A 14,247-nucleotide genomic window follows, 5' to 3' on the forward strand; every position below is an offset into this window, starting at 1 on the left:
AACTAAAAGCTGAACTACCATTTGACCCAGCAATCCCATCACTGGGTACCTACCCAGAGGAATATAAATCATTCTACCGTAAAGACACATGCATGAGAATGTTCATTGCAGCACTATTCACAGTAGCAGACTTGGAATTCATCTAAATGTCCATCAGACAGATTGGATAAAGAAAATGTGTTACATTTTCACCATGGAGTACTGTGGAGTCATAAAAAAGAATGAGGTCATATCTTTTAGGGAACCCGGAGCTGGTGGCTGTTATCCTTAGCAAACTAATGCAGGAACAGAAAACAAAATGCCACATGTTCTCACTTATAAGGAAGCTAAATGATGGGAGCTTATGAACACGAAGGAAGCAGCAGACGCTGGAGTCTACTTCAGGGTGAAGTAGGGAGGAGGGAGAAAAACAGAAGAGGTAACGATTGGGTACTAGGCTTAATACCTAGATGATGGAATAATCTATACAACAAACCTCTGTGACACTAGCTTACCTATGTAACAAACCTTCACATGTACCCCCAAACCTAAAATGAAAGTTAAAAAAAACAAAACGCTATTTTCATTCATGCTTTCATTTAATGAGTTTTGGATTGACTATGGACATTTTCCTGTTATGTCTGTATATATAGGGTCTTACATTTAGATATCCAGCCATTTTATGATACTTTCTGGGACATTTAAAAATATTTAAAGGTAACATTATAAAATAAAATTAAAATCAAAGATTATTGATTTTAATATTTGTCCCCCTTTAATCAAAGGGGACGACAATCATCAATATTGCTGCCATCCACTATAAACTCCTGTTTTTTTTTTTTGAGACGGAGTCTTACTCTGTCACCAGGCTAGAGTACAATGACGCAATCTCAGCTCACTGCAACCTCCGCCTTCCTGGTTCAAGCCATTCTCCTGCCTCAGCCTCCCTAGTAGCTGGCACTACAGGCACATGCCACCACACCTAATTTTTGTATTTTTAGTAGAGATGGGGTTTCACCATGTTGACCTTGTGATCTGCCTGCCTCGGCCTCCCAAAGTGCTGGGATTACAGGCATGAGCCCTTGCACCCAGCCTCTAAACTACTTTTATTTGTATTCTTCACACAGTTTACCAAGTGAACATGCTTTTTGTTTTTTTTGAGACAGACTCTTGTTCTGTCGCCCAAGCTTGAGTGTAGTGGTGCAATCCTGGATCACTGCAACCTCTGCCTCCTGGATTCAAGTGATTCTTCTGTCTCAGCCTCCTGAGTAGCTGGGATTACAGGTGCTGTTCACCATATCTGGCCAATTTTTGTATTTTTAGTGGAGATGGTCTTCCATCATGTTGGTCAGGCTGGTCTTGAACTCTTGACCTCAAGTGATCCACCCACCTCAGCCTCCCAAAGTGCTAGGATTACAGGTGTGAGCCGCTGTACTTGGCCATGCTTTTGATAGTGTTTTGCTATTGTTTAGTATTTTGATAGTATTTTGCATTATACTGTTCTTTATGTAAGGTTACATCATAAATCAGCTTTTTCTTTTATATAGTGTAGACTTCATGATGAATTGAAAGTAGGAGACAGAGGTGACTGAGTAGCTCTTGGTACTATTATCACTGTGTTAGAAAGAATATGGATGATTACCATTAATTAGCTTCTAAGGTAGATTTTTGTTTGAGTTTGATTTGAGAGAGACTTGCACAGGTTTATAGCCTACTAGAGAGGAAGATTTTTCCACTGCAGAGGAGCAAAGGAGCAACATCTCAGTAATTGGAAAGTTGGAGCTATATGGGACCAGGAGATTTGACTAGAAGGATTACTCCTTTATCTGGAGTTGAAGGGAATTAGATGATATGTTCAGATGTAAATTCCTAGGGACTTGAGGATTTACTACAACTACTTTTAGTATCCTTTGTAACCCCTGTTACTTGAATATTTATCATGTTATATATCTGCCTCCCAGGTTCAAGCGATTCTCCTGCTTCAGCCTACTGAGTAGCTGAGACTACAGGCTCTTGCCACCATGCCTGCTATTTTTTTTGTATTTTTAGTAGAGACAGGGTTTCACTGTATTAGCCAGGATGGTCTCGATCTCCTGACCGTGTGATCTGCCTGCCTCGGCCTCCCAAAGTACTGGGATTAAAGCAGTGAGCCACAGCGCCCAGCCTATTTTAATAGGTTTTAAGCTCATTATTATAAATATTTATAGTTTAAATTGCTGATGTAATCAGCAATTTTATATTACTGTTTTAATATCTGTAGATGAAAAGCATATGGATATTCTTGGGTGTTTATCTTCCTTTTCAAAAATTGGGGTGGTAACTCTTAATTAGCCAAAAAAGCTTTTATTGATAAGCTTTTGAAAAATGAAAGATAAGCCTAAACAATTCCACATATGCTGGGCGCGGTGGCTCACGCCTGTAATGCCAGCACTTTGGGAGGCCAAGGTGAGTGGATCACGAGGTCAAGAGATCGAGACCATCCTGGTCAACATGGTGAAACCCCGTCTCTACTAAAAATACAAAAAGTTAGCTGGGCATGGTGGCGCACGCCTGTAATCCCAGCTACTCGGGAGGCTGAGGCAGGAGAATTGCCTGAACCCAGGAGGTGGAGGTTGCGGTGAGCCTAAATCACCATTGCACTCCAGCCCAGGTAACAAGAGCGAAACTCCGTCTCAAAAAATAAAACAAAACAATTTCACGTATGTATTCATTTATTTAGTAAATATTTGTTGAGTAATCTTGTGTGCTAATATCACATCTGAATAAACTGGTATAAGGTATTTTGACCTTAAAAGTAAATCACTGGGTCGATTTCTGTGTTGTACTACTGTTTTTAGCTTTACTTTGCCCTGACTTTTAAATTGGTGATAATTAGGTCATGCATTTTTAAGAACTGCAAATGGGTAAAATTGTCTAGGACATCTTACACATGTCTTGCATCACTGTGGACCCGGCCTTTAAGGAAAAACAAAGGATAATCATAGATACGGATAGAATCTTTTGTTATCTCTTGAGTTAGTGTGAGTATGACAAATCCATAAATTATTTAGATGTAGAAATAAACTTTGGAGCCATCACATCCATTCATTCTTTTCTACATATAGAGAAGAGTAAGACAAGACCTCAAGTAAATGAAGTCAATAGGTAAGCATATGATCGTATGCTTATACTTATTGTCTTGGTTTCTTTAGACCTGTTTAAACCATTGAGCACCCTGGCATTTGGACAAATACGTGGTTTTGTAGCTTGTTTACTTAGCAAGCGAAAAACAGATTAGACTAACTGCACTTTAGTGATCAATATAGTGGTTAATTACAGTCTAGTGGTTCTGTAGGTAAATAGTCTTTTAAAACTTGGCATGCTTCTTCTTCCAGTGTGTTCCTTCCTTCTCCAAAATAGAGATGTTTTTAGTGTAGAAACAAATTTGATAAAAGAGGGATATTTTTAGTGGTACAGTATTTATGATTTTGTATTTGTTTTTGTCTGTTTCATTACAGGTTCATGTCAGGGCTGGTCTTTTTCATGGTACTGAGCTCCTGTGTAAAACAGTCGTAAGCTCTGAGGTATCAGGGAAAAATGATCATATTTGGAATGAACCACTGGAATTTGATATCAATACTTGTGACTTACCAAGAATGGCTCGATTATGTTTTGCTGTTTATGCAGTTTTGGATAAAGCAAAAACAAAGAAATCAACGAAAACTATTAATCCCTCTAAATATCAGACCATCAGGAAAGCTGGAAAAGTGGTAATGATATACTAACTTCTGATGATTGTTTTATATAATGGAATAATTTTAAAACTGTTTGAAATAATTGAGTAATGTAAGTTAAATTATATTAGGTAACTTTGATCCTTAAGAACTGATTTTAAGAAGGTAAGAAATTTCCATGTTTATGTCTTTATGTTCATGCATTTATGTTTATATTCATGTATTTTTTTGTAATCTTGCTCCTTCTAACATGCATTTTTTTGGCAGATTTATTTTTTAAGTTTTATTGCATATGTAATAATTAAGATATAAAGATTGATGATATTTGAAAAATTTACAGTTCTGCAGTCTTTCAACTGAAATTTCATGTGACAGATGTTTTAGAATTTAGAATTTTGTGCATTTTAGAAAGATAATTGATTGTAACTGACTCAACATCTTGTGGGGTCTGGGGCATAAATGTGTCATCAAGCATGTTAATATTTGGAGTGAAATATGTGAATACTCACACTAAATGTGACTGTCATTAGCTTTTTGCCATCTCTGGCCACTTTTGCTGTCCCATGAACTATGAACAAACCTTCAGTTTTCAGAGCTTCTCAGATGTTGAAATTATGGATATAAGAGAATGGACCTGTTGTCATACTCTCATCTTCCATGTTGTCAGTCAAGTGTTTCACTTTTTTCTTGGTTTTTTGAAAACTTTTTTGGCGGGGATAGGGTCATTATTTTATACAGTTTTAAAACCTAGTTACTATTTTATCCATATGAATTTGTGTTCTTTTACTCTTAACATGGGAATATAAGCATTTCCTCTAGTTATCATCATATAATCTTCTAAACATAATTTTTGGGCTTGGTACAGTGGATCACACCTGTAATCCAAGGTGGGAGAATGGCTTGAGGACAAGAGTTTGAGACCAATCTTGGTAACATAGTGAGATTCTGTCTCCAAAAAAAAAAAAACCCTAAAATTAACTTTTAATGACTAAAAAGTCATAGAACAGTTAGTTCCTTAGTATTTTTTCCATCCCTGATATAGAATTATCCTCAAAGTGTTTGATTATTTATAAGGCTTTTGATACACTATGGTAAAATTAATCTATTTAAATGTTTGTATAAAAGACCTATCAGCTGCTATGTATGTAGTTGTTATATTGCAGTTTAAAAAAAAAGTCCTATCAGCTCAATGGCTCCTTTTCAGAGATATATGTCTCTAGGTATATATATTTATTATAATAAATATATATACCTAGAAACATTATCTGTAGGTATATATACCTAGAGACATTTTCTGTAGGTGTATATACCTAGAGACATTATCTCTAGGTATATATATAAAAAATATATAATATAAATATGTATAATACATATATTATATACCTAGAGACATTATCTCCTTCCACACTGAGATTTATGTAGGCTGAAAGCTCTTAAAACATATATCCTGATATTATACATATTTTCTTGGATTATTAAAAATTCCTCATTTTGGCTGGGCATGATGGCTCATACATAACCTGTAATTCCAGCACTTTGGGAGGCTGAGGTGGGTGGATCACCTGAAATCAGGAGTTTGAGACCAACCTGGCCAACATGGCAAAACCCTGTCTCTAGTTAAAATACAAAAATTAGCCAGGTGTGGTGGCAGGTGCCTGTCATTCTAGCCACTCGGGAGGCTGAAGCAAGAGAATCTCTTGAACCTGGGAGGCGGAGGATGCAGTGAACCAAGATCAGGTCACCACACTCAGCCCAGGTGACAGAGTGAGACTGTCTCAAAAAAAAAAAAAAAAAAAAGAAACTAATTTTCACAAAGCTGTATAGTACATGTTCCATTTTATTCATATACTATTTTATTATGAAACATTAATTGGGTTTTAAGGTCCTTCTTAAACATAATAAAAATATTGAACATTTTTCTATGTATATCTTGTTCTCATTTTAGAAGATTATTTTGGAAATCATCTAGAACGTTCTAGAACTAACATTATTAAAACAAAGGGCATGTGCATGTTTACACCTTAAAGTTCATTAGTAGCATATTTATGCAGTGGTATCTTTTTCAACAGCATTATCCTGTAGCGTGGGTAAATACGATGGTTTTTGACTTTAAAGGACAATTGAGAACTGGAGACATAATATTACACAGCTGGTCTTCATTTCCAGGTAAGATTTACATTCTTATCCTTAGTGTTAAACAGTAACTAACTTTTGGCATGTGGACTAGTTAGTATTTCTTTATGAATCACCATTCTCTCAATTAATAGTAAATAAGACTATTATTTTGTATTGTTATTTATTTTAAAACAGATTTACACAAATTATTTTAATATCATAAAATGATTTGTTTCTGAGTAGATTACAACATTTTTTTGGTTAAAAATTGGCCTATGTTTTATTTTATTATTTACTTTTATTTTGTAGAGACAAGGTCTTACTATATTGCCAAGGCTAGTCTCAGAACTTCTGGCCTCAAGTGATCCTCCCAAAGTGCTAGGATTACAGGCATGAGCCACTGTGGCCTGTATTTTAAAAGGTTATTTTAACAAGTTAGTACTTTAAACATACTTCCAACAAATAACGTACCACTATTTTGCTAATAACAAGTTAATATTAACAAATTATTCATTTAGCTCATTACAGATTGTCTAGTATGGCCATGGGACATAACTTTTAAGTTTTGTGATGGGTAGCTTTGTCTTTAAGTCTTATGCATCTCCATATTTAGGAATGAAATAGTCTAAACTTCTGACTCCTTGAGTTGTGCTGCCAGGCACACAGTGGGGGATTATTTCTGAATAGATTTCTTATTTTAATGAATGTGTGTGGCTTTCAGCTTTTTTTTTTTTTCCAAGAAATTATCCTAAGGAATAGTGTCTTCTTTATAATAACCTTCATTGCTCCTAATTGTGCTTTCTTTAGTAGTAGAAGGAACATTCTGTAAAGTGGGAGAAATAATAAAAACACTTTTCCTTTAGTGCTTTAGCCTGAAATTTGAGGTAAGTGGAGCACCTTCCACACGCCTTTAGTTCTCAAATACTACTCAAAATGCCTTCATCAAATGAAGTAGATGGTTTTATTTCTGTTTTTACAGATAAGAAAAGTGAAGCTCAGAGAAAATAAGTTAGTCTTACATAGTTGGTTCAAACATAAGATTTGAATGAAAGACTATTCAGATCTTTCCATTGGTCTATACTGCTTTCCTGTTGGAAGTTTTAGCGTAAATCTTGCATTGTAATAGTGATTTTCTTTTTCTTTGTTCCTGTCTTTATAGTTTGTTAATGTATCTAGTAAAGTTGTGAACTAATTTGAATTTGAATTCGAATTTTTTAATTAATGGCTTTGTAAGTAACATTTGAAAATGTTCATGTATTAGCAGTTGTCACCTGAGAAATTATTTTTAGATAATCATTTACTGACATATTTATAAACTCTTTGCAATCTAATTGTGTGTGTGTGTGTGTGTGTGTGTGTGTGTATGTATGTGTGTCCCCATATTCTTCTATTCTCTCCAGCATGTACTTCTAATAATTTTCACTAATTATGTTATTCCCCAAATGTAGGAGAGCTGTGTATATTTGATGTATTTCTTTTTGTTTGTTTGTTTGACTCAGGGTCTCACTCTGTCACCCATGCCGGAGTGTAGTGACTTGAACACAGCTCACTGTAGCCTCGACCTCCTGGGCTCAAGTGAGCCTCCCGCCTCAGCCCCCAAGTAGCTGTGCCTACAGGCACATGCCACCACAACCGGCTAATTTTTTTTTTTTTTTTTTTTTTTTGTATTTTTTTGTAGAGATGGAGTTTCGTCATGTTGCCCAGGGTTGTCGCGAATGCCTGAGCTCAAGTGGTTTTCACCTCCATGGCCCCACAAGGTGCTAGGATTATAGGCATGAGCCACTGCTTTCAGCCTATTTTACATATTTCTTATGAGAAACTAAACATTCACAGTGCAAGAAAATACAGCAGCAAAATACTATACTTTCTGTAAAATCTTAGTTTGGACTCACACATGTTCTCAAGAATTACCAACCAACTTGACTAGTACTTTTAGTAAAAATTACAATTTTTGCTGGTATTAACTTGGCATAATACTATGAATCTAACTTCATCTCTAAGAAAGTGTATGATGAAAAATAGTAAATCAACACAATTATTTCTGCATGTGTCAGCTCTAGAACTGTCACATTTAACCCAGTAGGGGCAAACAAGAAGCAAAGGAACTACAAATAATCTATCATCTAGAGTCCCTAGGTCATCATTACAAGGTATATAATCACATTTATTTATTTTTTTTCTAACTTCCCAGAATTCTTTATATATGCATTAGGAAATACAAACTTGTCTTTCTCCCTGTACTTACAGCACATTCTGCATAATATTCTGCTCCTTGCTTTATTCACCATAGCTATCTGCATAGAGAACTGTTTTTTCCTTCCATGCCTGGACTGTTAGAGAAATTTTTTTTTTAAAGCAGAGTTGTGTTCTGATAATTCAAACAGTGCTACTATAATGAATAACCTTGCTATGTACAGGTGTATATCTGAGATAAATTCCTTAGAGATGGGTTTATTGAGTCAAAGAATAGATAAATTTGTAATTCTTATAATTACAAATTGTTCCCCAACAGAGTATATCAATTTTTACTCTCCATGCGTAGTATATATGAATGCCTTTTGGGCCAGATATGGTGGCACACATGTGTAATCCCATTGCTTTGGGAGACTGAGGCAGGAGGATCACTTGAGGCCAGGAGATTGAGATCAGCCTGGACAACACAGTGAGACTCTGTCTCCCTGTACACACAGAAAAAGAATGCCTTTTTTTCTGATCTCTTTTGAACAAGGTTAAAGGATTACCTCTATATTTGGGGTTAATAAGTGCTAAAATACTACATTTGACTTCAGTTAGGTTGCATTTGCTGGGACAAAAGAATAATAGTACTAGAGAGCAGAAGTATGAGACTGTTAATTGCTGAGAAATCATTTCTAGAGGTATATAAATTATAAGAATTGAGCCAGGTGCAGTGGTGTGTGTACTTGTAGTCCCAGTTATTCAGGAGCCTGAGTCAAGAGGATCAGCCAGGAGTTTGCATCTAACCTGGGCAATATAGTAAGACCCTGTCTCTAAAAAACAATAAGATAAAAGAAAGACTTGCCTTCATCCAGGTGAAAATTGAGTCTGGGCTGTGTGTGATTGCTCAAGCCTATAATTACAGCAATTTGGGAGTCTGAGTTGGGTGGATCTCTTGAGCTCAGGAGTTCAAGATCAGCCTGGGCAACATGGCAAAACCCTGTCTCTACCACAAGTTGAAAAATTGGCCAGGCATGGTGGCATGTGCCTGTGGTCCCAGCTACTCAGGAGGCTGAGGTGGAAGGATCACTTGAGCCTGGGTGGTGGAGGTTGCAGTGAGCCGAGATCATGCCACTGCACTCCAACCTGCATGACAGAAACCCTGTCTCAAAAAAAAGAAAAAGAAAATTGAGTCTGTGAGATGAGAAAATATTTAAAAAGATGAGCAAAGAATTAAGGAACTAAAACTTGTAAAGATTTTCCAGCTTTAGGAGACAATTATGAATGTGCATACTTTATGGACATTAGACCAAAACAGAATATATCTGATCTTTTTTTTTTCCCCCTTAGGATATACAGAGAGAACAACTGTACTAAGTATGAGAAAAGAAAAATTACTTTAGAGAGGGGAGATCTTAGATTGTTCTCCTGCTTTTTCGTCATGAGTTTCTTATCTGTGAAATAAAAATTTATATAATGTGAACTCCAGAGTTTTCTAACTATACTGAAATTCTAAAATCCCACACACAATTCTGTGAATATTTAGGGTGGTGGAAAAGGAAAAGGAAGGAGTACCTTGAAAAAAGAAACAATTGGTGAGGTAAAAGGAGTGCCACTTAATGGAGTATTCCAGAGACCACCAGAAAAGGTATTTGTGTCAGCAGTTACAGGATAATAAAGAGCATTATCAGTAGATTTGATAAGAAGAATGTCACTGACTTAAAATATGAATTTGGTTATTGTGACAACCATGAAAACCAGGATTACATGTAAGAAGTCCATATGTAGTGATGAGATTATAGTTTCTGTGGACCACATAGTTTTAATGGAGTGAAAGCAGTTCCAATTAAAGTCTTTTCAAGATTGAGAACTAAATTTGAATTACGAGGTAAAGTAGCCATTCAGTTTTGTTAACTTTCTCAATTTTTAAAGATATATGCAGACTCATACTGAAATTTTGTTCCAAGCATTAACAGAAAATTAGAGGCTTACTGATATAATTGTCTGTCACACTTCCATAGTTGACACACTTCTAAGGTAATTTTCATGAGAGGAGATCCACTGCAGCTTTTTTTTAAAGCTTAGTTTTAAAGACATTTTTTTAAGAATCAAAATTATTTGCATGTTTTAGATGAACTTGAAGAAATGTTGAATCCAATGGGAACTGTTCAGACAAATCCATATACTGAAAATGCAACAGCTTTGCATATTAAATTTCCAGAGAATAAAAAACAACCTTATTATTACCCTCCCTTCGATAAGGTAAGCTAATTATTTAAAGGGCCACTATGCATGAAATAATTGAATGATTACTTGCTGGCTCTATCTGTGTATAGATTAAGCTCTATCAGTCTCTTTCAGAACTTCCCATACAATGCCAGCTTTGTTGAGTGGGAAGACCATGGAGCAGGGAGCCCTCTTAACTGTTAGTTTTGGCTTTATCACTGACTAAGAAAGAAAAGGCAACTCTGGAATTCAGGTTTCCTATTTGTAAAATGAAGAAGTCCTAATCAGTCTGAGATATTTTTGAATATCTCAGACCCCCTAAAAGGACTATAAATATATTCATGTGTAACTCTGAATATATAAAGTGTTCAATGAAATATGCCCTGCATGTTGTTTCAGATATTAAAGGTATACTCACTGCTATGTTAGAACTGATATTCAAAGAACAATTGATTTTTGTTGAAGATTTCTGTTGGTGGGACTTCCTTAATGTAGTTATTTTTTAGAATCTATAGTAAGGACTTCATTTCTAAATGTATTTCTTTAATTTACATACTGCATGTTTTGGGGATGAGATTATCTAATGGGGGCTAAATATAGGGCTATGATAATTTACATGCTAAGAGAGCCAATCTGTCATATATTTTATCTTCAGGTTTGGCATGGTGGTTTTTGTTGTAAAAAATGAGGTGTCTCTGTCATCCAGGCTGGAGTGCAGTGGCACAATTATTGAGTTTCAAATTCCTGGCTTAAAGCAATTGTCCTGCCTCAGCCTCCCGAGTGCTGGGATTACAAGTGAGAGCCACTGCACCTGGTAGTGTTGATTTTTATGAGAACATCTTTTAACAAATTCTCAGAAAATAGGAGCCAGGCACCGTGGCTCAGGCCTGTGGTCCTATCAACTTGGGAGTCTGAGCCAGGAGGATCACTTGAGACTAGGAGTTCAAGATAGCCTGGACAACTTAGAGAGGCCCCTGTCTGTACAAAAATTTAAAAATTAGCTGGGTGTGTTGGCTTGTGCCTATAGTCCTAGCTGCTCTGGAGGCTTAGACAGGAGGACCACTTGAGCCCAGGAATTTGAGACTGCAGTGACCTATGGTCATGCCACTGTGCAACAGCCTGGGCAACAGAGAGAGACCCTGTCTCTAGGGGGAAAAAAATGTTCAGAAAATAGACTGGAAGTTTATTTAATTTCCTAAATCCATTTCAGAACAAACTACCTTTAAAGATTGATATTCTTTATAAATACTTAAATTAAACTACCTATACATTTAAAGTATTATGCAAATTAAATTTATGTAACTCACTGTTTCTTCATTTTCATTTTAATTGAATTTTATCCATCTAAGGAGTAATTTTTTATTTCAAGTTTTTTAAACATGTTTTTCTAAACAATAATTTAAAACCAAATTAAATTTTGTGCTTATTATAATAGAAATTTCGATACGGCAAGAACCATATACCTTAGTATACACTGAGTAGAAAAAGCTACATTTTGACTCATTCAATATATTTATGTAGTGGCTTTGGTTATTCCTTTGATAGAAATGTATCCATAAGGCCAGGCGCGGTGGCTCACGCCTGTAATCCCAGCACTCTGGGAGGCCGAAGCGGGTGGATCATAAGGTCAAGAGATCGAGACCATCCTGGTCAACATGGTGAAACCCCGTCTCTACTAAAAATACAAAAAATTAGCTGGGCATGGTGGCACGTGCCTGTAATCCCAACTACTCAGGAGGCTGAGGCAGGAGAATTGCCTGAACCCAGGAGGTGGAGGTTGCGGTGAGCCGAGATCGCGCCATTGCACTCCAGCCTGGGTAACAAGAGCAAAACTCCGTCTCAAAAAAAAAGAAAAAAGAAATGTATCCATAAGGCATAGCTGCTCATGATATATTTAATAGTCCTAGCTATGACTATTATGTTCAGCTAGATGTGTGTTCAACAGTTATAGACTCTTTTGGCCCAAATGAGATGCTTTTGAAGCACTTTTACAAATACAGACTTCTGTATTTGCAAATAGAGTATCTTGAAATAGAATATTTCAAGAGAAGTTTTATTTCACCATTGCTTCAGTCATCTGCAAATGGTCCTTAAACTTTTCTTTTGTCTTTCTAATCCCTTGGAGAGTTTTTCTCGAAGAATATCAATTTGGGATAGAGATTTTAGTCTTTAAATATATATAAGCCAAGGATAGTAGCCTTTAGTCTCATCTACGTAAGGAGGCTGAGGTGGAAGAATTGCCTCCGCCCAGGAGTTCAAGGCCAGCTTGGGTGACATAGTCAGACCCCATCTCAAAAACAAACAAAAAATGTGTAAATATGTATATTCTTATTGATTTCCTTTAATCGTACAAGTTAGATATGGTTATTATAACATAAATAATAAATAATACAGATGTAAAAAGTGAAAGCTTCCCTAAGTCCTGTTCTTTTTATTTAATATAATGCTTGTTGTAATAATTTGTGTTATGTTTTGCTTTTCAGGTTAACTTTATAATTATTGGTTAATTTAAGTAACCATAATCTTACGTTATTCTGACAACCCTGTGTAATAGGATGGGAATTATAACATTAAAATCTTTTTATTTTTATTTATTCTATTTTAGTTTACTTATTTTTTTTTATAGAGTTGAGGCCTCACCATGTTGCCAGGCTGGTCTTGAATTCATGGGCTTAGGGGATCTTCCTTCCCTTGGTCTCCCACAGTGCTGGGATTAAAGATGGGGGCTACCACACCCAGCTGATCTAATTATTTACTTATTTATCTTCCTCCTGGGTAAGTGGGTTTCTATCTTAGCAAAATGAGCTCCCCCCATCTTTGAACTTAATGAATTTTAACATATTTTTAGACTTTTCCCTTGTCATTACTTCTATTTTTGGTATCTTAATTGAAGAAAATAAAAATGACAAAATTTATTCTACAATTTAGTAACTCTTACATGTTTTTGCATTTCCTTTGCTAGAATACATTTACTTATATTTCAAAAAAATTTTGACATATATATGCTAGTTGCTACTTATTTTATCTACAGACAATTTTAGTGCTTCCTAGGAGTCATAATCCCTTATAGCAGTACCATCGTTTCCCTGTTGTCAAGAGTTTAAAGCAGTGGGGAAGCATGATTTTGCTTTTAAAATTCATGTTTCTGTTATAAAATATAGCAATGCTAGATCTTATGTAGTCTAAGTACAAATTAGTCATTTACATTTAAAATTCTACAAATATGAGAGCCAAAATTTATGTTTTTCAATTTTTTTAAACAGATTATTGAAAAGGCAGCTGAGATTGCAAGCAGTGATAGTGCTAATGTGTCAGTAAGTATCAAGAGTTTTAAATGGCCCTTTTTTATGGAGTTGTGCAAATTATTAGGTAATGAACTCATAGAAGACCATAACTCATATGCAAGAACAGTTTGTGAGTGTGGGTAAGTATGTGCATATTAGTGTTTTGTTAAATGGCAGCACAATTTGTGGATGATCTACATTCAGTGGGCAAGCCCTTTTCTGAGAGAAATATAGGTTTAGCAGGTAATCTATAAGGGATGCTATGGAACTTCATAGATTAACAATGCTGTCATAGGGAATATTACTTAGTTGAATGAGGAGGCTGTATTTCTCTCATGTAACAAAGAGATTTAGTAATAAGCACATGCATCATCATGCAAGGGACCCAAATTTCTTCTGTCTTTGTGCTCTGCCATATTTAATATGTATTTTCTATTTCATAGTTTAATATTACTGCTTCAGCTTCCTACTTTACTATATTCCAGCCAGCAGGAACAGGAAAAGGAATAGTAGTGGTCACATCCCATTCTTCTTTAGGATACCATTAGTATGTATCATTTCTGCTCACATGTCATTGGCCAGATCTTACTGTCCGTACCTCAGATGTACACGTGCATCTGAGAGGTGCAGTCTTTAGCGAGGCTATCAGTCATGTGCTTGGCTAAGAATAAGAGATTATAGTACTCAAGGAAGAAGTGGAGAATAGATATTGAGGGTCAAATAGTAGTCTCTGCCACATACACTATTCCCATTTG

The 14,247-nt window shown here is 35.8% G+C and overlaps 1 protein-coding gene across 26 annotated transcripts in view; it reads left to right on the top strand.

Moving 5' to 3' along the window:
- Positions 1-14,247, top strand: part of PIK3CB (phosphatidylinositol-4,5-bisphosphate 3-kinase catalytic subunit beta) — a 165,884-nt gene that overhangs the window by 102,473 nt on the left and 49,164 nt on the right. For 21 of the 26 annotated variants that reach the window (XM_078354111.1, XM_054246992.2, XM_035278411.3 and 18 more), the window contains 4 exons: positions 3,477-3,728; positions 5,762-5,858; positions 10,114-10,244; positions 13,472-13,522. In XM_078354111.1, coding sequence (XP_078210237.1) covers positions 3,477-3,728; positions 5,762-5,858; positions 10,114-10,244; positions 13,472-13,522 — 531 coding nt within the window. The remainder of the gene's footprint in view (positions 1-3,476; positions 3,729-5,761; positions 5,859-10,113; positions 10,245-13,471; positions 13,523-14,247) is intronic. The other 5 variants (XM_054246997.2, XM_078354122.1, XM_078354115.1 and 2 more) reach the window with 1 other exon arrangement.

This window comes from Callithrix jacchus, chromosome 17 (assembly GCF_049354715.1).
Source record: "Callithrix jacchus isolate 240 chromosome 17, calJac240_pri, whole genome shotgun sequence".
NCBI lineage: Eukaryota > Metazoa > Chordata > Mammalia > Primates > Cebidae > Callithrix > Callithrix jacchus.